Source organism: Bombyx mori, chromosome 9 (genome assembly GCF_030269925.1).
Source record: "Bombyx mori chromosome 9, ASM3026992v2".
Lineage (NCBI taxonomy): Eukaryota > Metazoa > Arthropoda > Insecta > Lepidoptera > Bombycidae > Bombyx > Bombyx mori.
In genome coordinates, this window is record NC_085115.1 from 10626569 (window position 1) to 10653632 (window position 27064).

The 27064-nt window shown below is 33.8% G+C and overlaps 2 protein-coding genes and 1 long non-coding RNA gene across 4 annotated transcripts in view; 2 read left to right on the top strand and 1 right to left on the bottom strand.

The window, feature by feature from the left end:
* The window catches only part of LOC101740336 (CD2-associated protein), a 37211-nt gene extending 30614 nt beyond the window's left edge, over positions 1 to 6597 (top strand). For both annotated transcript variants that reach the window (XM_004931055.5, XM_038013060.2), the window contains one exon: positions 1226 to 6597. In XM_004931055.5, the coding sequence (XP_004931112.2) occupies positions 1226 to 1378 (153 nt within the window). In that variant the 3' untranslated portion in view covers positions 1379 to 6597. The remainder of the gene's footprint in view (positions 1 to 1225) is intronic.
* A 921-nt stretch (positions 6598 to 7518) lies between these two features.
* LOC101740468 (leucine-rich melanocyte differentiation-associated protein) lies at positions 7519 to 25171 on the bottom strand. Its single transcript, XM_004931056.5, has 6 exons — positions 24576 to 25171; positions 16751 to 16836; positions 14245 to 14386; positions 12317 to 12456; positions 11700 to 11917; positions 7519 to 9663 (listed from the first exon to the last, which is right to left on the bottom strand). The coding sequence occupies exons 1-6, from the start codon at positions 24624 to 24626 to the stop codon at positions 9584 to 9586; spliced, it is 717 nt and encodes a 238-aa protein (XP_004931113.2). The 5' UTR covers positions 24627 to 25171; the 3' UTR covers positions 7519 to 9583.
* LOC134199375 (uncharacterized) lies at positions 21938 to 23956 on the top strand. The gene is made up of 2 exons (XR_009973855.1): positions 21938 to 23073; positions 23573 to 23956. It is a non-coding gene; the product is annotated as an uncharacterized LOC134199375 (long non-coding RNA).
* Positions 25172 to 27064: the final 1893 nt, after the last annotated feature.

The window sequence follows — 27064 nt, forward strand, 5'->3', positions numbered from 1 at the left end:
GGGCGCGAGTCCTTCTAAGAAATCAGACCATCTGGCATCTCGGACTTCGGCGATGCGAGACTTTACGTCGCGTTGTAGGGCACGCATTCGAATACGATTTTCCGCGGTAGGATACCTGTCGTAGGCGCGTATCGAGGCGTTCTTAGCTCTAAGGAGTTCCCTAATATCGACGGACAATTACAGTGAATTACTAATATACTCAAACATATGATGAATATATTTATTCGTAATACAACAAACTACAACAAATATACGTATCTACCTAATAGGTGATAACAGACGAGATAGGAGAACTGATAAATGGAATAGCGTCGTGAAATGGATAGAAAATGATGATGTGATATTAAAATGTATTGGTCTGTACCAACATGTAATGTCGCTTACGTTTATACGCCATATTGCTAAGGAATCCTTTGAAAGCCGTTTATAAAAGTACTAGCTGTACCCGTCCGCTTCGCTGGGCATTTAAAATTAACATTATTATTTCTCACCCCCACGAAGATTCTCATCATTAACGCCCCCGCAACTGGTATAGCGAGTACAACGCTCATATAAATATTAACCTATCCATTAAGTACATGTATTTCCTACATGGATACCAAGTTTCAAATCAGTCAGATGCATGATTCAGTTCAGTTATAACGGAACATCCGTAAAAACCACTATAGATTTTTAGATTAGTATAAATATGACGTTTGAGTGTCAAATACTTGAGTCGACTATTATCAAAGGCGGCAATCTGACTTTTGGACAATGATTGGTAAATCAGAAAAACGAATTATTGACTTTGTATTATATTGGCAGTCACAAAACTCTTCGGAACGACATCTTAGATAAATAACAGGTTAACTATTAACCTTTATTTAATGCAGGTTTTGAACCGTATTCTTTGAAGGAGACGATTATATTCAAATAAATCTGTATTGACATATCAATAAAAAAAATTTGTCCAAATGTACAGATTGCCACCTTTGATAATAGACGACTCACTTATAGCTCAATTTATTAAAGCTATCTATATATAATTATTCCAAAAAACAAAAATAAATATTTACAAATGTGTGCTGTGCCGACCCCACCTAGTGGGATGAGGTGTAGAAAAATAAAAGAAGATTAAATCACCTGTTAAAAATAGAAATATTTTAATCAGATTACAGTTTTTTTTTTCGTAAATTAAACCTGCACATTATGCATTGCGTTTATGTTTATTTTTTATTTTTTTCAGATATCGAACCTCGAGAAACTAATAGAAGTACAGAACAGCATGTTCAAGGCGTCTATTGAGGAGCTGAACGCGAAATTGAAACTTGAATCCGAGAAACGACAAGCTCTTCAGACCGAAATAGAGAAACTTGCACACTGCGTGACGCAAGTGTAGTGAGTGGCGTTATCCTGAAGTTGAAGTATCGTTCAAATTGAATCCTGTAAGATTGAGGTATTCCGACAACGGCGCAATTGATAGTAGAACGGAATTTTCTGTCGTAAAATACAAATCGAAACTAGGCGTAGATTTTTATTTATTGCCATTGTAAGCAGACGAGCATAACCACCTGGCGGTGAGTAGTTACTGTCGCCCATGGACCTCAGCAACGCCCCTGGTCAGAGCCAAGCCGCTGTCTACCGCATAATACAAACGAAATTCTTGTTAGATATTGTGTCTTCGAAGTGTTTCAAAAGTGACTTTTATTAAATAATATTTGGTCCCACAGTCGCATTTAGTCTAGTAAATATTGAATTGTAGTCGCCGTGGCTGGTTTTGTGGGTTCTGTAGAAGCGAACGCGTTTATATATATACGGTAGGCATAGATCGGAAATAGTTCAATACGTTTTCACCTGAAACATGTTGCGTGAATCATTCATTCTAGCGTCCTAAATAAAAGTTTACAAATCATATAAACGTTTTAGCTAGAAAAATATGATCTAGATTTTTTAGTGTAAAAAAAAAACCTGATTTTTTTAATTAAAGAGATTGTAGTAAATAATAGGAACGTCAATAAACTCTCGACGTCGAATAGCTAAAAAAAATGTAGTAAAAAAGGAACCTGGTCGTTAGTGGATAAATAAAACTAACAAATGCGCGATTGTGTTCAAGTAATTTTACAAAAAAATTAAAAAAAATGTTTAGCGAAGGTCTACTCTATTCTAATTCTGTTCGCAGAGTAAATACAATTATAACTTTATTACTATTGTCCGAAACCTCCGCGTAGACCGGTGTAATGTACAATTTGGTTGCTTTGATAGATCGGAATTACACTGGATATTTATCTGGATTTATTACGTCGGAATAGAGTCAATAATGAGCACAAATAAAATCTTAACAGATTTTTATTACGCTGCATTAGGTTTGGTAATTTCTAATGGATCTAATTATGCCTCTGAGTATATTTGCAAAAATATGTAAAGTGATAAATCAGTGTTTTTGTAAAAAAATTCTTACCTATTTTATTAATCACAAAATGTACCTATACTTTGTGTAATTTATAATGAATCTAGTAAAACATCAGTGACTTATGTCGTTCTTTTGTTGATAATATTAATCCTTTGAGCGCAAACCGTCGATAGATCGACTTATTCATGCGTAGAAAGTGCGGACCTGTACGGACGTGTCTTAGCGCGCGCATGTATCCCGTTTTAAATAAGTTAAAAACAATTTAAAATTATTTTGCTGTGAATTTAGCATTGATTGCTGTATTATTTATATAGGTTCTTTTTTTTTTCAAAAATCTTTGTGCAGTTTTCTGCAAAATATGTGAAAATAAGCTCAGCAAGGTTTAATATTATGAATAAATAAGACGCATTGAGGAACGGTGCTGTGCTTAGTGCGAGTTTTTTTAACATGTCGATCACTTCCCTACGTTTGCCGCTAGAGGCGCTGTTCCAACTGCATACAAATTTGAGTTAACTTTTACGCTATCGAGAACGTTAAAAGACTCGCACTAAGCACACTGGTCGTAGAACGTGTTGTGGCCCTGGACAAGTTAAAGTTATAGTACTTCTGGCGTAATACAATCACGCGTTTCAATTGGGACTGCCTTTTTTTGTTACAAACTAAACTTTGAACGCATGTCGAGGCGTGGCGCTTGACTCGATCGTCAGTAACATAATATGTACTAAATACCGACCGGCGATTGTGATACGTCAAAAAGAACGAATATTCAATATATGTACGTATGTACTTGCAGTTCCCCGCCTAGGTGTATATACTCGTAATAAAATTGAATCTACATTTCGAACCGAAACAAAGGGACTGGCATGAAAAAAAAAACTTGGAAATTTAGAATGAAATGTTTAATTTAAAAAAAAATAACGGTGCACGTGTAACTTTGTGCACGTGAATGAAGTGAAACTTCTTTTTCGATGTGTGGTATTGTGATTTTCTTCATTTTTCATCCATAAATCAGATTCATCTTGTAATAGGGAATACTGAGTAGAAGAGATGCAACATCTTCAACATTTATTTTATATATTTTTTTTAAATTACAGATAGAAAAATAAATATATATATATTTCATTCATTTCAATATTGGACGCTACTCGTTGCTAACGCTGGCGCTGGCCTGTAACAGTTATACTACGCGCATGCGTTCGAGTGACGCGCATTCACTCTCGCTCTGTCTCTTTCTAGTATGGTTTCTAGTACGTTAAACGTTTAACGCAACCTTTTTGGAAGTAGCATTAGAAGTTTCACTTCAAAAAGACAATCGCCAAGAGAAAATTAACAGTACCGTTCACAGAATAAACTTGGATATTTTTAATTCGATTCGTTGTCGCGGTTGTAGTCATTTACGTTGATATAATTCGGTGTAGTTATTATTAAGGTATTAAAACCTAAAGTCGTTTACGGTTACAAAGTTTGTGCCATTTAATGTTTATAGAATAAAAGTGCTGCACGTACACACAAACACGCTCACAAACTCACACACATGAACTTATTCGGTATTAAATTGTAATATCGAGTGAATTGATTTTATAATGTCACGATTATAGTCTCATTTTAATGTTTGTGATTCGTACTTTCGTGTTGTGAATCGACTAATGTATCCGCGTTAAACTATTTGATGTTTCTAACAAAATATATAATGACATTTTAGATGAAAACTAATACGTTATTGAACACAAAAAATATATATATCGACGCTTGAAAGGCAAACGTTTACAGTAGACTAATTTAAAGTTGAAATACCTGAAAACAAAATTTATTTTAACGAAACTAGCTGTAGTAGAATCTAGCTAGTAGCTAGCTGTAGGATTGAAATGATTTTAATAGACCTAGAAATATATTTTTTTTGCGCATCGAATATGGTTATTGCCTATCATTTATGTACAATGCAGTTATTGTCGCTTAGTCACGTTTGCCTTTCAAGCGTCGATATATATATATGTTTAACTGAACGGTTTATATTTTTGTATTTGTACATAATTATGTTGTTTGTAATAGACGCCGTTAATTGAAGTTGTTAAGATTTTTGTTATAGAATGTTAATATTAATTAATTACTTACTCCTATGAATATCGTATTCAGCCTAAAATCAAGGTAAATTTAATATACATATTTAAGTCTAACTGTAATGTATTTTTGTCCGTTGCGTAAATTTCGATTTTTGTACAAAAGAAGAAAAAAAAAATCAAACGGTTATGTCGATATGTAATTTAAGTTACGATTTTTTTTTAAGACCCGGTTAATGAATATGTAGTATATAAAAATACATGATGATGTAAGTAATAAATTCGTTTATAAAAGGTAAAATAAGTAAAAATAGTGTGTATCATGTGTAGAATTAGGTCGCTATGTGATAGTTGTTGCCTAAATGGTCCATTAACTAAACTCATTCGTTACAATGGCTTTAATCATGCACAAAGAGAGTCACACTGTAGTTTATATAAATATGTAGCTTGAATGACGTTTTTTTTCTTTTTCTAGTAAATAAAACAGGCCTACGTTTTGATTTTTGATGTAACAAGTAACTCATAGGAATATGGTGGTAATAAATAAATTCGATAATTAATGTACATACAAAAAAAATGAATTAAAAGCGTACATAGGGTAAAAAAGGTAAGGTGAACTCAACTCTGATATGAGTTTCACAATCTAACTATACAGTTGTGCATCTCCAACATGTCTTAAGAAGGTAGGAAAAATATTTTCAAGAAAAACAAGAAACAAATATACAGAGAAAACTGTTAGAGTGTACATTGTCAAATAGATTTGCCTTTGTGTAAACGCGCAAACATATTTTTCAGACGAAATTTTTGTAAACGCTAAATAGTGTATATGAAATCTGATGAAGATGTAACGTTATCTTGAGACATGGTTTTGTTGTCAACCACAATATATTGGTACTCCGGTTAGCTAGGTCGTCACCAGTCTCAAGGAACAGATTGACTTCATGGAGTATTTGAGGTGGAAAGAATGAATATGGTCACGTCATGTAATGTAGGCACTATTTCGTAGAGCTACCGAGAACTGCCTTTCAAGTTTCAAAATGGTTTCAGTCATCGGTACTCGCCGCACAGTTTGAAAAGAAAAAGGAAAATAAAATGTTAATAAAATAATTAAATACATTCCATACAAATGACACCGTGATGAAAAATTTATTAATTTTAATTATAGTACTTATTTTGTCTTGAAATGTGATGTGTTTCATCGTTTGATTTTGTTATTCGGCGATTCCGTACCTGAGATTAAATGTGGTTGTTACGTATGAAGCAAATGGAGTTGGTGCCAAATGAGGTGCAAATCCGGTGGCTAAGTTTGTGAAAATAGCAAAAGGATAATTGTTAGAGACAATTGATTTATTAAGATAATATAGTAAGAGCAGTTTGTAATCGTGTTTTTTATTGCGCTTATCTTTGAACGAGAATTTTGTAATGTGTTCTATTTAAAAAATAAAAATTCAAATCGCATTTCGAATTGTTAAGAGCACAACACTAAAGTTACTTTTGTCAACAAGCCAATGAAAACATCTTACCTGCATCATTCATTCTCAAAGTGGTCTACTAAAATCTAATATCATAAAATTGTAATAAAATCGTGCCTTAGAACTTTGGCATTAAAAACAGAACTAACTACCTATGTGTCATATGTATCTGTCAATATTTATGTAATATTGATCGTTTTTTATATATGACGACTGTAATCTTTAGTTTTATCGATCGAAGTATATGTTCAATCTGTATGCATTGCGGCGGTCGTTTCACAGAATTTTGTCTTGAAGATGTTTTATATTTGTTAGACCGTCAGTTTGTCTGTAGGCAGCTAAACTCTAAATAAATCACAGATTGAACATTTAAAACGGACGATAGAACGACTGTCAATTGTTACGTATCCTTGCTATTTTCGAGCTAACTTAACTGTATCTAAGATTCGTTATATCTCAATGTATATAACAAAATAGGAACACTGATATTTTAAAATGTAAATACAGAGCCAGATGAAGTACACACGAATAAATGGTTTATATGATAAACCCATGTATGATAGGTTTTTTTTTTATAACTTAGTACTTAATTTATTTTTGTTTAAGCTGTACCCTGATGCATTCCTAAAGTTTAATGATTTGGAATAAATTCATAATGAATAAAATAAATTTAAGATTACTTTGTTTTATTTTGTCATTCTCATTGGGATTATGTATGAAGATTTTAGTTGACGGCTATATTTTTAGCTGGCTTAATATTAAAGGTCACAGCTCCTTAGAGCAATCCCGGCAATCACTTCGTACGGTTAATATTATATGGACTTGTATGGCTATTTGCTCACTACACCAAGTCCGTAATATCACCGGATCGCCTCCGCCGTAAGCCTCGCACGCGCGGACTACTCGGGAGACAACTGGCTGCTCGTATGCTTGCCTTACGGTGACTGCGCATTGCCAATGCTGCCCAAGAATGACACGAGGACGACACGTGCCAATAGTTAACAGACTACTCGAAAATTCGTTGAACAAGCGACGTCTACTAGTTAACCACGCGGCGTCCACCCGTGGACCACGAATGGAAGCCGTGCGACGAGGCGGTGCGGAGTGGGTGCCGGGTGTCTAATGTGCTGTGACCTTAAGGGTTTATCGTAGCCCTATAGCACATGCTGACATATACATGAAGTCTCAGTTAAGAACTTGGCCCAATTTCTGTTGTTTTCACGCGGGAGAAACGTTTCAAGTTGTCGCGGCCTAAAAAATATCGATTTTAAAATCTCCCAGGCACGTGTCTATTTTTCTAAAGAAATACGTGCAGTCATCCGTTCTGGTTTGTATCCATTATACAATGCAATTGAGACTTCAAACTCATGTCTCAAGGTGGATGGCGACATTCATCTTAAGAGGACTATGGGCTCCTTTGACTGCTTAACACCAGGTGAGCCAGAGATCGTTCACTTATTGTTGCAATAAATAAACTGCGTAGTGCGTAAGCTTCGCGGCAAAAATAGCCAGGGTGGTGGTAAGGTAGTCAATTGTGAGGTTTTCAAATATGATCAGTAAATATCCTGAAAATATATTCACAAAAATAAGAAACACTAAATAAATTACAACGTTTTATTGTTAACAAAACATACTTAGACAAACAATAAAAAAAACAACTGCCGAAATATATTTTTAGAATGAATAGCACAAGAATTGAATTAATAACAAGATATTTAATATAATCTCAAAATAAGATTACCTTTATAATATATTATACGAGCAGATATATTTCATTTTCACACATACAACTAATACATCTTGGAGGAACAAAAGCGCAAGAAAAAACAAATTTTAATTGTATATTTTGTCTTAAAAGGGGAATGCCAACGAAACTGGAAAAAAATATTCTATTTTTTCCTCGCTTGAATAGCGACGTAGCATTTTTATTGACATTACAAGCAAGCGTAAACAAGATTAACTTAATCTCAACGAAATATTGACAGCCTTGCTAATGGAGAGTGTTAACATTTTTCAAAGCGCGTATATCCAGCTACAAAATAAACTACTTTTTATTTTTTAGACAAGCATACGACTCGCCTGACGGTGAGTAGACATTATCGCTCATTAGCAATGTCAGGCGATAGCATATGCATTACATTCTTGCTGATTTCTTTAATAAGGGACATGCTCGTCAACTCTCTGGTCACGCTATCAACCAAGAGTTATTAATTTGAATTAAATTTGAGTTTGATGTCTGTCAATTATCTTTGAAATGCATGCAAAATTTTATAACAGGTGCATTTAATTTTATACAATTAAGTTTTATTTAATTTCTTATCAAATGTATTGCATGAATTTGTTGTTTAGACACAAAACAAAAAAAATCTAGCTTTTACTAAAAAAATGAGTATTTTCACAAAAATATACTTATAATTAAAGCTTCTATGGCAGGGTACATAAAGTTCGATACTTAACCTTTTCTTATATTCGGGAATATATCATCCTCATTCTATGGATGAAATCCAGACTTACGGATTCTTAAGACTAATCAGAATAATTAAGTGAATACTCAAAGTGACAGTTAAAATAATTATAGACTGCCTAAAAATTTTCGCATTTATATTTTTTTCATAACTTAAGTACAAAGTTTAAGAACAACGTATCAAAATGCTTGAAGACAATTAATTTCGGAATGCCAAAATAAATATGGAATCCTTCATTTGTTTCAGTCACATAATTCTAAAAGAAACGGTATAACACAATAAAATAAAAATGTAAATTATTAAAAAAAAAGATGGAATGTTTCAATTTTTCATTGAACATGCTACTATCTTATGAACAATAATTAATAATATTCATCACATGAAATTAAATGCGTATTATATAATACGTATATTTCATATATCAATTAGAATAAATTTGATAAATCCTGTGCAAAAAGAATAATGCATAACCCATTTGTAATTTATTATTGGGTACAAAACATAGGTAAGTACAATAGACAACCCAATGGCGGATCCAGGGGGGGTCATGGGGGTCATGACCACCCCCTGAGCTGGTTCCAGGATTTAGGTAGACCATTAATTGAATATAATGATTTTATTTATATATTTTGTCACCATACAGATTTTATGTAACTACATACCTTCAATATTTAATTAATTTAATATAATATAATAACTTTGTATAATGGCAAACGTCTGGGAACGAACGCATCTAAATTTGACTATATGACCCCCTCCTGGCGCCAAAGCTGGATCCGCCCTTGAGACAACCAATAAGTAATTTTATTTTAGCTAAAACCGTTTTAGTAACATAATATAAAGAATAAAGAATCGATGCTTAACCCAAAATGACAGTGCACTAAATTATTTGTAACCATACATGAGATTCTGTTTTGAAACAATTTAATATTTTTTGAGGTTAATTTTTTACGTTTTTTTTTTCTGTTAAATACCATTGAAGGCAAACGAGCCCATGGTTTACAATGTTTTAGATGAACGTCGTCGCTTTAGCAACTTGTTGCCTATCGGATTAACAATACACACAATTTTTTTTTGTTTAGAAATTACGAATGGGTCACCCAATTTTCGACTGTTAAACGAGTGATAGGTATCAAATAAAAAATAATAATTAAAAACTAAAGGATATCATTATAGTATTTCTTTATAAAACTGTTTCGATTACAAATCACTGTTGAGAATAAATCTGTTTCCTTCTGAATGTTTGCCCGTGTACTTGTATAGACATTTACCGTAGGCACCTGGAATTATTAAAACATGATAAATGTAATTTAATGTAGGTATATATTGTTTGAAGAGATAACTTTTTTGTTACCCTTGTTATTTGAAGTTCGCTGAAACGAAAAAGCAACAGGAAAGGTATGATTGCGACACAATGAAAACAATTGCAGGTTTTACTTATACTTTTTTTTATTGTTGTAGATTGTTGCCGTAACCATTCGGCTCCCGGAAATTCTTTAAGCTAGAATGAAAGATTCCTACGAAGCAAAAATAGCCTAGTACGCCCTATCCTAATCTTTATATATATAATTCTACTGTACACGTGTGTATGTCACTGACTCCCCCTAAACAAATGGCTGGACAGATTTGAATGATTTTTTTGTATGCATTTGGGCGGCGCCCTGGATGGTTTAGATTGACAAATCAACCCGGCAGATGGCGCTGCAGTCGGTATCTAGGTTATTTATCTATATTGCAACTAAACGACTGGATTGACCTGAATGAATTTTTGCAGGACAACGTCTGTCGGGTCCGCTGGTATAATTATATTATTATATTGATTACTCATAAACTATGCAATTATTGTTTTTTAGGATACATCATAGGGCTCCTTTATCGTGGAGTTCGTGAAAACGCGTTAAAAATAATAAGTAGAACAAACCAATTAATTTTGATTATGTACGTGAAAATAGCAATTAAAGACCGCGTTTGTTCTATCGAAATGGTGCCTTAATCGTTATTTAGATGTTGGTACTACAAACTATTGTTTTAATTTGCGTATTGGCACTCATTATTTTTATTTCGATTGTTTCATTTTTCAAAATCTAAATGCACTGGCGCTGTTTATGTTAATTAAAAATATATAATACAAAATAATGCTTTACTAGGCCAATTTATATATTACGTATAATTTTATTAGTTCGGTTCAGATTGTTTATTCGCGCGAAATTTAGAATACTATACTATACGGAATATACATCAAAATTAGTTAAGAAAAGTTCTATAAACAATAATAGTCCTAAAGTATTATACAATAGGCCATGTTATCGTTCAAAGCTATTTCTTTGAGACAAACTGGTCGGTAGTGTGTGATGACCATGGAATCCAATTAGAATCAATGTGAATTCTATGCATAAGTTAATTTTATTTTGTAATTCTCTAGCGATCGAACCTATTCGATTACTTCTATTTTGAATAAATTTATTTTGATCTGGCGCTTTACGATTGACTCAAACACGGCATCAATTTATTAATATTTACATGCAGGCAGTATAGATTTTTAACAAAAAAACAAATCGGTGAATGTTTTTTTTTTATACTAGGTACAGACTAGACTAGGATAATATAGTACAGGCAGCAATGGTAAAGAACAGAAGCGTACAGTAAACTGACCTTTACAAAAAATATATATGTATAATGTATGTTACGTACTTTATTTTGCTTTATTTTGGTGTTTTTACACTATGGTTTATTAGTATTAGAGTATTTATTCAATAAAAACTATAAACAATTGTTTTATTACAACTATTTCACACTCGGATTCCCATACCTACAGAATACCTATACTACTATAGTTTGCTGCCAGACCAATCCTCACGAATCCCTGTAGTATGGAAATCAAAGACTGTTATTCATACACTAGCGACCCGCCCTCGCTTCGCTTCGGAAACATTAAAACACACATGAAACAAAAAAAATATAAAAAAAATAATAAAAAAAGTAGCCTATGTTCATCAGGGACAATGTCGGCTTCTAATGGAAAAAGAATTTTTCAAATCGGTCCAGTAGTTTCGGAGCCTATTCGAAACAAACAAACAAACAAATCTTTCCTCTTTATAATATTAGTATAGATTTAAATATGTATATAGAGATGTTAAATATCCAGATAAAAATCAAACCTTTTTTTATTGCTGTTGTAGGCAGACGAGCATACGGCCCGTGTGATGGTGAGTGATAACCGTCGCCCATGGACCTCATCAATGTCAGGGGCAGAGTCAAGCTGCTGCTTGTTCGTCGTATAAGAGTGCCGTAAATAATATCAAAGAGCTCTTCTTACCTTTGTGTTTGCCCACCGCGGAGAGATCAATAGGTAGGGGTCGTTGACCTCCGGCGGCTACGACCGGTGAAGCGATCGAGGGTCCGGCATCCGGTACGTCTGGTGGTCTCCGAACCTTCATGAACTCACCGCGCACTGCCGCCTCCCTGCGCTCAGTGGTGGTGACGCGACGTGAGTCCAAAAAACGCAGGTGCGGTATCTTGTATATCACATAGTACCTGCGTTAATAAGGGCTGTCCAAGTTAGAATAAAATTAGACCCTCCCCGCGGCTTAGGCTATAAATTTGGTATTTAAAAAAAATATATACACGTCCCATCGTACAGGGAAAAGGGGTTGCTTGTATCACTCTCTGATCCTTAAAATTCCGATTCTATAGCAACAGTTACCATACCTACCATACCTACTTCTACGGTGAAGCAGTAATGCGTTTCGGTTTGAAGGGTGGGGCAGCCGTTGTAACTATACTTGAGACCTTAGAACTTATATCTCAAGGCGGGTGGCGCATTTACGTTGTAGATGTCTATGGGCTCCAGTAACCACCTAAAACCAGGTGGGCTGTGAGCTCGTCTAACCATCTATGAAATAAATAAATAATTTTTTTTAGGAATCTTCACACCTGTATCTTTGGTAGTCGGAGTCGTCTTTGTCAACGTCGGAAAGTTGGTTGGGACACGCTTTGTTACTTAGAAGACTGAGGTAAGACAACACGGGGAAGTTCTCCCTTATTTTATCAACGAGATCCTCCAAATTGGCTATCTGAAAATTACAGCACCCTAAATCTAACACAGGACTTTAAATTGTTAATGTGATTCGCATTACTACAATACAAATACACTTTTAAATGATTACCTACGTGAATGATCAACGAATCGAAAAAGCATAAATTATATTTACATACATAAATGTAAATTTTTTTCACATATAGTTCTAGGTGCTATCTTCATCTCCCGAGATAAAATCTTTTGCTTTCGGACAGGATTTCTTCGAATTCTTTCCCTTACTGCTTTGACCACCTTTTTCATACGAATACTACGTGGACGGCCAGATCTTTTTCGGTCACAGAGGAGGTCTCGTTGCACCTATTAATAGCCCGGTACACAAACATTTTACTAATACCAAGCGTATGGAGAGTTTTAAAAATTTAATTTGGCCCCATACCTACTTTGTGTAATGCAATCACAGCGATTCGGTTCTCTTTATCACCCCACTCCATTTTAATATCGCAAAATATTGTACAATGTAATGGCGCCAAAATGAGAAAACTCAATAAGCATTCATATAAAAATGACAGATTCCAAATTCAAATGTAATATTTTGTTTATTTTTAATTCTCAAGTAAATATGAATAAGTCAACAATGCAATTATCAATATAAATATTATATGGTAACCGGTTGTTTGTCGTGCGCATTCTTGAATCTGCGATGACAGTTTAAAATTTAAGTCAGTCATTAATAATGACCGAGTCTAATTTAATAGCAAGATTGGATAAACGTTTAAAAGTTAAGCAAAAAAAGGTTAACTGAATGCCAACTGGTTTTCAATTCGTGATCGGAATTTTACAATCTGTCCCTTCTAAAATTCTGTCTTTATATCATTTTCAGTATGGAAAACTTAAAATTTAAAATTAATACGTAAGAGCGTAACGATCGCAGATACTACTAACCTTCAAATGAATATAGATTAATTAGCTAATTTATGTTTTATGTGAAATTCAAACAGCTATTAAATTTTTATGAATAAAAATAAAACTACCATTTAAAATGTCGGTGAATTATTCGAGGTTAGAAGTGTACTAAATAACTAAGTATAGATTTATTTAGATAGATACAATAAGTTCATGTTTAACGTAAGCAAATATTTATCGTAATTTTAGGTTTGTTGTATGTTATTTACTTATTTAAATATTAAATAAATAATTAAATAAATAATTTTATTTAAAGCTAAGTGTTATTTTATTTATACTTAAGTCTCAATTGAACACAATCGGTTAACTAAAAGGCTTCTATTGTCGGATAATTGTTTTTAAACGATAAAAGGATGCAAGGATGAGAACATCCAACAGGCAAAATCAAGGATGATGATACCTACGCGTGTGGGCTACCGGCTAATAATATGCTTAGAAACAAATTTTTATTCTACTTCTACTATGGTATATTTTGACACTAGATCATTATTTTTGTTCTATCTATTCATATAAAATTAATGAAATAAATTAAGTTGGCAGTATTTGAGAGAACCGTTCCCGAAGCCTATTTGAAAAAAAAAACTATTGTTTTGTTCAGCTACTACTTAATAATTATATATTAGAACGTTCACATGAAATTGCAATAAAGCGAAGGTAGTTGATAAAGCGTGAGAAACACGCGAGACCGTTGACCTCGCGCGCCGCTTAAATTTAAATCCTTTTGCATTGCGCGCTGCGAAAATATATTAACAAACAAATAGGATTTTCTCAATTTTAAATGTTCAATGTATTTGTTAATCCGCTTATTACGAATTTCGGTCCTCAGAAACGGTCCAACGTAACGTAAAACGTAAAATACCTGATTATTATTGAGGGACAGAGTTTTTAAATATGGCAACTTTGGAAACTTGATTCCGTCACTCAACTGGTTGTTGTCTAAAATCAACTCCTCCAGCCTCGCGAACTGTTCGAGACCCTTTAATGTTTCGATACTGTTGTAACTGTAAATAAATAAAAATAATCACTTTCTTGTTTACTTATTCATATTGAAAGCCACGTTTGGAGGGATTTAAAACACAAAACAATTTGCATAATGGCTTGAATATCAGACGGCGTCTTGACTAATTTTTGACGCTAGCAAACAATATATCGAGTGAAATGCTATTTCGTTTAAGCGAAATTTAAGCGCTTAATACGCGACATTTATCTTTGTAATTAAAAGTCGGTTTTATTTGGTATTACCATCAACAATTCCATTTTTTAATTGAACTTCAATTAATTTTGCCCCATTCAAATAGTTGAAGAAGTTTTTTGTCACGATGTTTTTTCATAATTTAACTTTTTTATTTTTTTATTGCCTTTGTAGGCAGACGAGCATACGGGCCACGTGATGGTAAGTGGTCACCGTCGCTCATGGACGTCAGCAATGCCAGGGCAGAGCCAAGCCGCTGCCTACCATTAAACTTTATATAATTAAAGTTGCAAAAATGTCGCTTAAACCAAATAGCTTTTCACCCCTCGATACTATCAACTTAATGGAGAAATTATGAGCTTTATAATTTCATGCAGTATATTGAATAGTAACGTCAATATTCACGTGTGCCATACAAAGGACGCAATAAGTAAAAAGTTACTATTTATACCAATATAGATGTACTTACTGGAATTAGTTGTGAAATGTGAAAAAAAAAGGGTTTATTTTTTATAATATGTAGGGTAGTAAGCATGCTGTCGTCGTAGCGATATGAATATTATCTGTTCTTTAAGCAAATATTTTAAAAGTCAACTAAAAACTATATTCATAGGTTCGTTTCTGGGTGATGATTAAGTGATTTCTCTTGTAGGCACCCTTGTATTTTAATTAAAAGTTACATAAGGTCGGGAGGCATATTTATTTAGCATTAAAAATATTTGCAGAGGCCTCATGTTGTATCTTAATGCTGACATGAATATGAAAAGTACTGAAAGTTTACTCGCTTTTTAGAGGCTATGAGTTTTCGAGACGTATTATACATCAAATTAAGCCCATAGTTTCAACGGACAAAGTTTATTATATGAACACAAACGTTATAAAATGTCAATGTAAACAACAGGCCTTAATAAAACTGGTCGTAATAAATTATTCGGTTTTGTTTTTATATTTTCGGTCGCATTCTTTATGCCTTTGTAGCAAATCTTATCTCGGCTCGACGGAGTCGAAATAGTTTTTTATTTATGCAGATTTAAGATACCGTTACCGTACCTTAAATGTAGCATACATTAATGTATATAAAATACAAAAACACCGGGGTAAAAAATCTAATAGTTTTAATTTTCAGTTCTGCTTCCTATTTAAAGCGTTTTTTTTTTTTTTAAAACAACATTTATATTTGTTATATACACAATGACTTCCATCGTTAAGTGACCGCCCCAACAAAAATTCCGTAAAATCACCGAGAAAAAATCCTACAATGAGGGGTCTGCCTTTGTTTGCCGGGGACCGAACCTCCTACGAGGTCCCCGCACCTAGGGGGCGAGCGGGGTATGTGGGACTAAGCGGTCCACAGATGATGAGGAGTCTACCTGACATAGATTATTTAGTTTTTTTTTTTGATAATTCTTTTCTTACGTCGGTTTTGCACATCTTTTTTCTTTCATATCTTCAACAAATATCAACTAGTTTTTTATCATTGTATAGCTATAAGCTTTAACTAACAGTGCCTGTTTACGCACTTCTCCATATTATTTCGGGTGGTCACTTATCGGTGGAAGGGATTGTAGGTATTGTACGCGAATTGGATTATTCTGATTTTGAAATCAATGTTTGATTTTTAAATACAAAAAAAATGTCTTAAAGTTTAATGAATTTCATGATAAACTATTCCAGTTACTATACTTAACTTAATAGGTAAAGCAAAAACGTTGTACCCCTATTTACGAAAATTGCGCGGACGGAGGAGTATGAAATTTCCCACACTTATAGAGAATATAGAGAAGGAGTGCAAAATGCTAACATTTCTTTAAAATTATGCACAAAAATACATTAAATCAATAAAAAAAAACATTACACACACTACCATTAAAGTCTATGGTCAAATTGAGAATAGATTAATATTGATTTCCTTTAATATTATTCGTCTATAGTGTAGCCTTGGCGAAATCTGTGATTATAGAACATTGATTAATATAGAAATGTGATAATAGAACCATAATATGTTCAAACTTATAATTTCAATTAATTATGGTCGATTTTCGATCGCTGGGCGACCACTAGTCTTGAATAAATTTCTACAATATCAGTCATGAATGAATGTTCAAGTTTTTAATATTTTAACGTTTACACGTTTTTATGAAAATACTACACAGATATATTCTACGTAACTTACCTTAGATCTAAACATTTCACTTTGGCACCATACATTTTCTGTAAGGCCGGTGGAATTTTTTTACAGTCTTGCCCGCAATAGCTTAGCTGAAAGAGGTCAAAACAATCTTAAATAATTTATAGTACGCAGTATACTGCTTGGACACTAATCAGTGATATGCGGTCCAAAAACTGAACAAAGTTTACAGTTACCAATTTTAGATTAAATTTTGTTTCAAAGAAAAATTCCATTGCAACTTATTTGTTCTAGATAATTATTAGGTCTACTACTCGCATGCACGAGTAACAAGAGGAGACGGTTATACTACACGGTATTTCTTTTATGACGTCTTCAGCTCTAACACTAGGAGTAGGCTTAGGGACCCCGGTAACAGTACTCGTCGAACTCGACATAGAGGTTGACGTGCAACCCATGCATCAGTCCGCTGAGTTTCTCGCCGGATTTTCTCAGCGGGTCGCGATTCCGATCCGGTAGTAGATTCATTCGCGAAGCAGCTGCTCTTGAGCTGTTAGGTCTCTTTCGGAGGCGCTCGAGTAGCTGTTAGCAAATCCCACCCCTCCTGGCTGAGAATTTGCTCGCCCATCTGTCCTGGTGAAACTGGACTCTGGGCCATCAGTAATCTTTCAATTATAAAATAAAAAAGGTATTTATTTTATAACCATGTAGTATAATAGGTCTCCTCTTTCAACCCAGTCTTAGCTTGTAATTAATAAATGCGGTGTCACTAATCCCATTTCACGTTATAAGGACAAAGTGACCTGCCGTGAAACTCGCTGACCCAATTTGAAAGACATTTGCTCAAATAGCTTCTACTTAATATTATCGTAAAACTCCCTAGTAATATTAACAGATTTAACGGAACACTTCGCATAGGGGTATCAACGGTAAAATTATAACTTGTAAAATCACATTGTAATTGAACCTAAGCAAAAAAAAAAGATATGAAAAAAAAGGCAAGAAAAACTAGTCTCAGATCAGAGACGTGCAAATGCGTAACTTATTTTAAGAAAGCGATCCAGAAGGACCATTTGTACGCCGGTCACGTGCTAAATTCAGTTGAATAAAAGAAAATGGAATGATTTGATCGAAAGGTTGAGGCGGAACCTTGACTACCTACTAGTCTAGTCTCAGACGCCGTGCGTTTGAGCTGAAAATTGAGTTGAAATACATGTTGACTGATGGATGGTTGTTTAGCGCCCCTAGTTACTGGACTGATGGTCGTGGGTTCACTTTCCACTTCGATCCGTTTCCGCAAACATTTGTGGAAAGATCAGGTGTGTCCGTGTGTATAAAAGTATATAACTATATAAATTCTACTTTTATACACACGGACACACCCGTTCTATATTACCATAGCTTAGGGGATACTATTGATAGTGTTTAAAAAAAAGTTAGGTTGTTTCACTACCCGGTGAATAAATCACCTTATACTTTTCTTTTTTTCCATCTTTGAAAATAAATTAACTACTTGAAAGGCGTAAATTGGCAGATAGACTTAGGGCTCTTTTTTCCCCTAAAAATATCAAAGGTCAAAGGGTGGCCAGACAACTGGTAAATATTTTAACCTATCAGACTTTTTCATTATTTTGATCAATTTATGTCAAGAGCGTCTAAGCCTCTTTGTCTTTATATTAAGTCTCTTTCCAAACTATGTGACACATCTAATAGTTTTACTTATAATGAATTATTTTAATTATATTACTCTAAATGAAAATATATTAAATAATTGTTAGGAGCGATTAATTCAATGAAATGTGAACTTTTATAACCGTACATTCGTAGAAAATACGTTATGGCAAATACGCATATAAACGCACGAAGTTTAGCAACAAGACAAAACCAAACCATCCTATTAGTAAAACAACATTTTCATCTTTATTAGGTAATTAATTACTGCGAAGATATTCAACCGGCTCCTTCCTCTTAAAGGTATGCAGAGCAATTTGGATTCCGAACAGATTTATGTATACGTTAAAGAAAAATAAAAAGTAATAACACTTGTCTCTGATAAAAATGTGGCGAGTAAAGTTTGGTCATAAAAACATTCAGGTATCTATCTGAAGTTAACGGTGCAGTAAACCAAAACGTAAAGTTTACTGCTCACGTCGTTACTGGTTTTATTTTTTTAGATACTTTTATTACGAGTGCCCTTTATTATAGGTCACTTCACTAAATGCCGCGTGAATTTATTTATTGTAGCTCATATTCAAATTAATTAAAGAGAAACGTTGCCCATCCAATACGAATCAGTCGTCTGTGATAAAAAAAATATTGCAATAATCGAAATGAAAATTCAGTGCTAGATTAAACCGTTAAAATTATTTAACCTTTTGCACTCGAGGGGTGGGTTTCGCTCATAGCTTTGGTACGGAAATTCGATGCGCTGTATAAAATATTAATGTTACTTTATTTAATGGTTGGCATCTTGTTGATGTTTTTGATATCTGTTCTTATCGTTCTTTTTGTCATTTGTAATTAAATCGTGTGGCGAGCGATACTCACCTCTCAGCTGCAAAAGGGTTAATTAACTCTATGATTCGCGAAAGCTGAACCTTAAAATAAAAATCGTCATAATCTGCTCCGAGCAGGTACCGTCTTTATAGGTTTTGTGATTACCTTAGATATCGATATCTCAAGATGAATGTCGCCCATTTGGAGACATGAAAAATGAAGTTTCAACACTGCAGTACCATGACTTTCCCACCCTTTAAATCAGAACTCACCTGTATAAGCTTATAAGCTTTGGTCAAAAACTTTGTGACGTCACACGTTAAGATTCAAATAAAATACTAAAACACGAAATTTATATGAGAATAAAAAACTTTAAAAAATTACGAAGTAGCTCTTATATTCATTAATACTTTAGCACTCTCGCTACGAAATTAACTCTCACGCGACAACGTTCAACTTGAAGTGCGGTTATTGCAAGTGAGACACTAAAATCCATGAGAGTTCTGAATGGTAAGGGTTTAAATAGGTTTAAGTCGTCGAAGTGCTTTTCTGAGTATTTTTATTAAAGAATAAAATGAAAATATATTCTTTCTTTTGATTATTTTTAAATACAGTGGGGGGCTAGAAAGTTCTAAAATTCCTGTTATCGTTCGTAATATTTGGGTGGCCTCTTATCTATAACAATATACGTAGGCCAATCAGCTCAAAAGTTGCTTGGTGATTGCAATGTGAAAGTTTTCACCCACCTTAAAGCCGAATTAGTGGCGTGAAATTAATTTCGTGACATTAGTTTTACTAACAGTTTCACGTGTCATTTAATACTTTCGTAATGCATGCATTAATTTCATGCATGGAAATTAGTTTCGTGCCCTGCGCGATTTTTTGGTGAAATTAATGTCATGCAACTCATTTCATAGTGTAAACGCGACGTGAAACTAATGTCGCGAAAGGGCCTGCGCTGTGCGGACGTGTGTATTGTTAGTTCGGACGCGCTTCAAGCGTTGAAAATGGCAAACCAATGATGGAGTACAGAAAAAAATATAGATCTTATTAATGAATATCAATGACAAGGGTCCCGAAACACCTATAGTAAAAAATCAAAATTATCTTCACTCATTCCAAAATAGTTTTTATAACTCTCAGGATCTTCATCTGCTAATTCAGAGACTAACTTCATTGCACCTAAATGCCTTCTTGTTGACCATCCTCGAATCTACCAACTTTTTTTTTCTTGATAGTCTTTTTTTAAGTTTATAGGTATATAAACATTTCTTTAGCTACATTGAATATAGCAAATTATAGCTTTGATGCTGAAGGCGCCATGATTACTGCGATACTGTTGATTTCGCGACACTAATTTTTTAACGAAATTACTTTCGCATATATCGAAACTACTTTCGTGAAACTGAGCTCAACATGCATGACACTAATTTCGTAATGTAAACTCGGCATAAGATATACGGTATTAATTGTATTGAAACATAACCATACCCGATCCTGCGGACCGAGTGGTAAACAGTTGAGGTCGCTCTAAGCACGTTATTACGGATCTTCCCGATCCATTAACGGTGCTTCTAGGTACCTCAAGCACTGGTCACCGTTCTCGTCGAACCCGTCGCTTGCGACGAAGGGCTTGACGAGCGAATTAACCCACAGACACAACCCACTGAGTTTCTCGCCGTCCTCTGATGTCTCTCTGAGTTTCTTTCTATAGGTTAATTTACTCTTCGAGCCCTTCGTCGCAAGCGACAGGTTCTGCGAGGAAAAAAAAAAGGACGGTGACCGGAACGGAAATAAAAAGCTATCCGAATATCCAACCTCTTATCATTATGTTAGTAGTAATATTATCTACTATTAATGCCGATGAAAATGACTCAACTATAGTGTAATTACTATTCTAATATCTATATCGTATAACAAATTTTCAGATATTGCATGCGTTGCTTGTGAATATCGCACACAATATTTTTAATTCTAAACAAAGATTGATACTTAGGCACATAGGATACTCATTTAGTCTTTTAAGAGATTCGCTCCGTGGTTTATCCGGCGATAAAGTTTTTACCAAAAAAGAATGGGAACCCGTTTCATTTTCACGGGATAAAAATTTCTTTGTCATTTTTTGTTCCTTAAGCTATCAGCTACGAAGGTAAACATTGGCACCTACTGTGAGCAAGCTACTTTTACTACGCGATATCATTCATCATTTGGATCATTTTGGGTGATAGGATTTGCATAATAATAAAGTAAAAGTAAAAGTGTTTCTTATGTATAAAATTTAAGATCTGCAACTCAAAAAAATCTGTTAATAATTCTAGTAAATACGCCTGAACTGAAATCTATTTTAAACATTACCTGGGTCATTTCTTCAGCTAAAACTATGTTTAAATGCGATTCTCTTATAATCACATTTTTTTGCGAAAATTGTATAGTTAACAACTCAAGTTTGTATTGAAAATTATGTATAAAATAATTCGGTTTGGGGTTTCTGTAATATTTGAAGAGTTCAACAAATCCACCATATTTAGCGACGATTATAATCCATTTAATTAAAGCAAACGGTAAATAGTATGACTCCACACATGTAAGAATTAGGAAGATTACATTTATTATACTCGTTCGTTTTGACAGTAATTTAAATGGTATATTTTTGTAATTTGGCATTATGGGCTTTCTTATATTTCGAATGTCATTTTGACAAAACTAATCCATAAAATTCCAATTATTGTTCACATCACAAGTACCTAACCACTGCCAGTTTTATTTCACCACTATTTTTTCTCATTATAGCTAATTTTTAAGAACTTTTTGTTACAATCTGATGTAAAAGAATAATGTTTTAACACTGTTTCGCGTGTACAGTAGAATACACAGGTCTCTAGGTTGTGATCCTATTTACATTAGTAATTGGATTATGAAATATGGGGTCAAGAGAGTATGACAAGTTTATATGTTATTTAATTATTTATTTATATTATTTGTAGCTAGTAACGACATGCAGGCTATGTAATTGTGAGTGGTCACCACTGATCGAGCTTATCTCAAACAAATCCTTAGAGCACTTCCCATGAGAAAAACATCAATCTTCTAGTCAGTGAACATAGAAATCTGTATGTTTAATGGAAATTATTACTAAATTAAACATGTGTTTTAAGTCAGTAAGAACAAGTCTAGTGAGTCCTCGCTGTTGGATACCGCCACCAAGTGGGGTGTCTTTCTTCCTCAAACCAGTAATACATTCTGAATTGAAGCGTAGAATAGCTATTATACTATTCTATACAATTGAGGCTTGATCTCATATCTCAGGGTGGGTGGCAGCATTATCATCGTAATGCCTATGGACTTTGTATGTAACTACCACCAGGTGAGTAATATGCTTGTTCACTCATCACCCATGCAATAAAAAAAGAGCTCTGAATCTCCACTTCAGAGTACAGTCTTGACTGCCCCTCATGAGAAGCCAACTGCTGGTATATCAATTCTTCAGTGCTATTATTTGAAAAGCATGCATCCATTGATAGGATTGATCATTCAGGGTGAAATGCATGGAGTAGGGTGTTAAAACTTGTAGAAAGCTACCATTAATGGTCATAGTAGCAGCTAACTGCTTCATATACACTGTTAAGAGGAAAGACGGGCAAATTTTCCTGGGAGTTCCTAGCTTACACGCACCATCTAATGTTTTTAGTCCAAAAGATTGTATTCTATTGTGTTACCATTAAACATCAACATGTATAACCATAATACACAATATAACAAATAAGCTATTAAATTGTACAGCAGTTGAATTAGGCTTTCTTAATATTGTGGAAGAGCTTTTAAAATTGGGAGATAGTCCCAACAAAAAAATAATCAAAATCCTCTTTATATAAGTAAGTAATAGCTGGTCTATATAAATGAAATTTTTAATTGAACTTTAATTATGTTTACTCCATTAAAATAGCTGAAGAAGTTTTTTTTGTCATGATATTTTTCCAACTTTTAAACTTTAAATTGTTCTTTTGTACAGTTACAAATACTCACTTAAGGCAAATAGTCTTTCACCATGTTGTTATGGAGCTAATAAAAGCGTCTTAATCATCCAATATGGATAAAAAAAGTGATGAAACAAATGGGAGATTTCAACCTTTTCATAGGATATTTTCAGTCTGAATAGTCTCTTCCATGATATACTCAAGGACTCTTTAAAGGGAAATGTAAATTATGTAATAACAAGTTTTCGGTGAAGTTGCAGAGAATACTTATTGTGTGAATTTAAAATAAAGCTAAACCGTATTTGGACAGCATCAAGTTGTAATTCTATGAAACTGATTTTTCTTTCTGAATGTTTACAAAAGGATTACCAATTTTTTATTCAATTAATTTTTACAGAATTTAAATAGCTTTGATGCTTATGGGCACATAGAGGAGTTTTGAGGTCTTTGGACATATTGCCAGAAAGAGAGGTGACAATTTATAAAAGCTGCTGGTAACAGGCAAGATGTTGGTTGGATCAGATACGCTCTACACCTCAGTACACTATGCCATCCGTACTTCTAAGGATAGGCAGGGCTGGCGCAGGATAGTCCAGGAGAAAGTTATTAAAGGAGGCCACAACTATCAGCATTGAGGATTATGGACATGAGGAGGAGGAGGAGGACACTTATACTTAATTTTGTTTCACATAAGTACTAAAGTCGTATGTAATATAAATTTGGTTAATAAATTAAATTTAAGTACCTGAGAACAAATAAACTATAAATAATGGTATATAAATTTATTATTTGATTTTAGGCATGGAGAAGGTAGTTCATAAAGAACATATGCCATTTGGGAGATGCCCGAATCTTGCTTATAAAATTTTCAAGATTAGATTGCTGACCATCTGTTTCCCAAGCAATTTCACCCTCTCAGAAAAAAACGTTCCCTTTATATCTAGACTTCCCTATCTTCATATATACATATATATTATTTAATTGAATTTATCTTAAATAGTTTCTTATTAACATTTATTCTGTTGTTTATTTCAAGCACAACTTATAATGAACTATTTGTTCTTTTTTTAACATACACAGCAACAGCATATGGTAAAAAGGAATCGAAAAAATTATGGTTCCTTTTATGAATAGTCGTCACAAAATAATTTATGCCAAACTTGGCAGAAAGTGCTAAAAGTATGGGCATACAAATACGAAATAATTCCTTATTGTGAATCAATTTATTTTATAAAAATAAACCGTAGGGTAGTTTGGAAAATTGTCGAAAATTTAATTTAAAGAGCTATTTTTAAATGTTCAATAGCGATAAATTCCGATAAGTTCACGAAAGTACCTATGTAAATAAATAAAATGTGTGATTATTCAAATTGGTGTAGATAATATTATTGTATACTCACAACGTTATTGGTGAAGGATAAAGCAAAATTGTTAATGTGTGTTTCCTCCATATTTCAATAATTTTGTGCGATAATAGTTAATCGGTTTTCTTAGCACAATGTTCAGTTCTTTAATACGTTTAATTCAACAATCCACTTGCCTTCACTTCACATTGGAATAAAATAAGAAAAGTAAGAAACTTTTTTTTTTTTTAAAGGATTTTATGACCTGGTATCTAAGACCTTTAAGTCATGTCTTATTTTAATTCATATTCTTATTTTTATGAAAAATGATGAAATGAAGATGATTAACTTGAGACATTAATCAACTGGGATGAAATTAAATGAAATGAGATGATATGAGATGAAATGATATGATGATGGGATGAAATATAATCTTAGTAAAATGGTGGTCATTTACTGAGATTTTTTCAGTGGACGTTTTGGAGAATCTCGAAAAGTTACGTCCAGCGGCTTTTAATTTTCTCACATTTGTGCACTTTCACAGATATTAAACGGTTAATAAACCACCGTTATTAGACATTTAAGCCTGAAGAAACACTAAATAGACAAAATAAAACAAATCACACAACTTCACTCCTCGCGTTCCCGCCAAAAAGTCAGAAACTTAAAAAAGTAAGTAAGAACATAAGAAATAATTAGACAGTATAAACGCACTTGTTAACAAAACGCTAATAAATACGGCCATTGCCAGCTGACGGCAAAACCGGCGCATGCGCAATGTAGGCGTGAGGTGATGGTTTGCTTATTAGATATAAAATAATTAATAATTGGGAATTCAATTGTTTTTATGATCGAACAATCACCAATAGTCGTAGAACAAACGATAATTGATCAAAATTAATTAATCTGAGTGATAAAAATAAAGATATTAAGGGGTGCCAACATAAGGGTGCTCATTTAATTTTGTTTAATTGATCTATATAATAATATATAATAATGAATTGCTGTTCGTTAGTCTCGTTAAAGCTCGAGAACGGCTGGACCGATGTGGCTAATTTTGACCTTGAATTATTTGTAGAAGTCCAGAGAAGGTTTGAAAGGTAAATAAATATGAAAATTCTCGGAATTAAATAAAAATAACAATTTTGTTTTTCCTGTGATATCCCCCGTCAGACGGATTCCTTTTGTTTGTTTGAAGTTTATTTTAAACAAAAGTTAAGGTCTTTTATTTATCGATTGAGGCACGACGAAGTCTGCCGGGTCAGCTAGTTATAAATAAATAAAAGACGAACAAACAATTAAAACTCGAACAATTAAAAATTAAAAAATCCGAAAATCAAAAAAGAGGGGCCAAATTCAGTGAGCCACTCTTTACACTTTCAAACTTCTTTCAAACATTTTATTTTTTGGTTAAATTTTCATTGAGCTGGCAAACGAAGCTAAGGACATACAGCTGAATTTTTGGGAACAAAAAGCCGAAGCCATGGAACTATTTCAATAAAATGAAATTTACTATGACATTAATTAGAATCAAATGAGGTACAAATGAGTGAGAATTAGATTTTTTTTTTATTGCCGAGATGTGGTACTGGAACCCATAGACATTTACAACGTAAATGCGCCACACACCTTGAAATATAAGTTCTAAGGTCTCAGGATAGTTACAAAGGCTGCCCCACCCTACAAGCCGAAACGCATTACTGCTTCACGGCAGAAATAGGCGGGGCGGTGGTACCTACCCGTGCGGACTCACAAGAGGTCCTACCACCAGTAATAAAATGCAATAAATATCACCAAGTAAAAACCACACACCAATAAGTAAAACACTTCAGCAATAAATTTTTAATGGGCGTTCGGGCATATAAACTCTCTCTAGGTAATCCAATCCCTACCTCCTTCGCAAAATCTACCACCGGATCGGACTCGCGACCCACTGGGAACATCTGGTCAGAAAATCAGTGGGCTGTGTTTATTAGTTAGTTCACTCGTAGAACTCTTCACGAGTGGACGCTCAGTGCTTGAATAGCCTAAAAGCACCGAGTGTGAATCCTGAGGATCCGAAAAGACATGTTTCAGACAACGGCGACTTTACGTTGCTCCGTCGCCTAGGTAATACTTGAAATTAGCGCCACGCTAAGAGTGTTACCGTGTCATGTCGCTTTGTCGAAGTAACTTTCTGACGCTACTTTAATGGGTCATATGCTTGTCTAATTTTTAAGGCAATAAAAGATAATACATAAAATTTACTGAAGGCATAATTGCAAATTAAAGAATAAGCTATCTTCCAACTCACACTAAAGAGAGGTCGCACGTGTCTCACCCTATTTTAAAGGAGAAAAGTAATGTTAGGAATTGCAACATTACGCAGATATATAAAGGCAATTTCACATTCTGTCCAAACATGTACGGTAATCGAATTTCATTTGACAGATTTAAAAATATGTCATATTGTTGGTTCAAGGATGTTTGTTTTTTCACATAGACCTAGGTTTCATAGTTCAGTGGTTTTTCATCACGGAAGTCATTAAAGTTTATGAACACGTGTT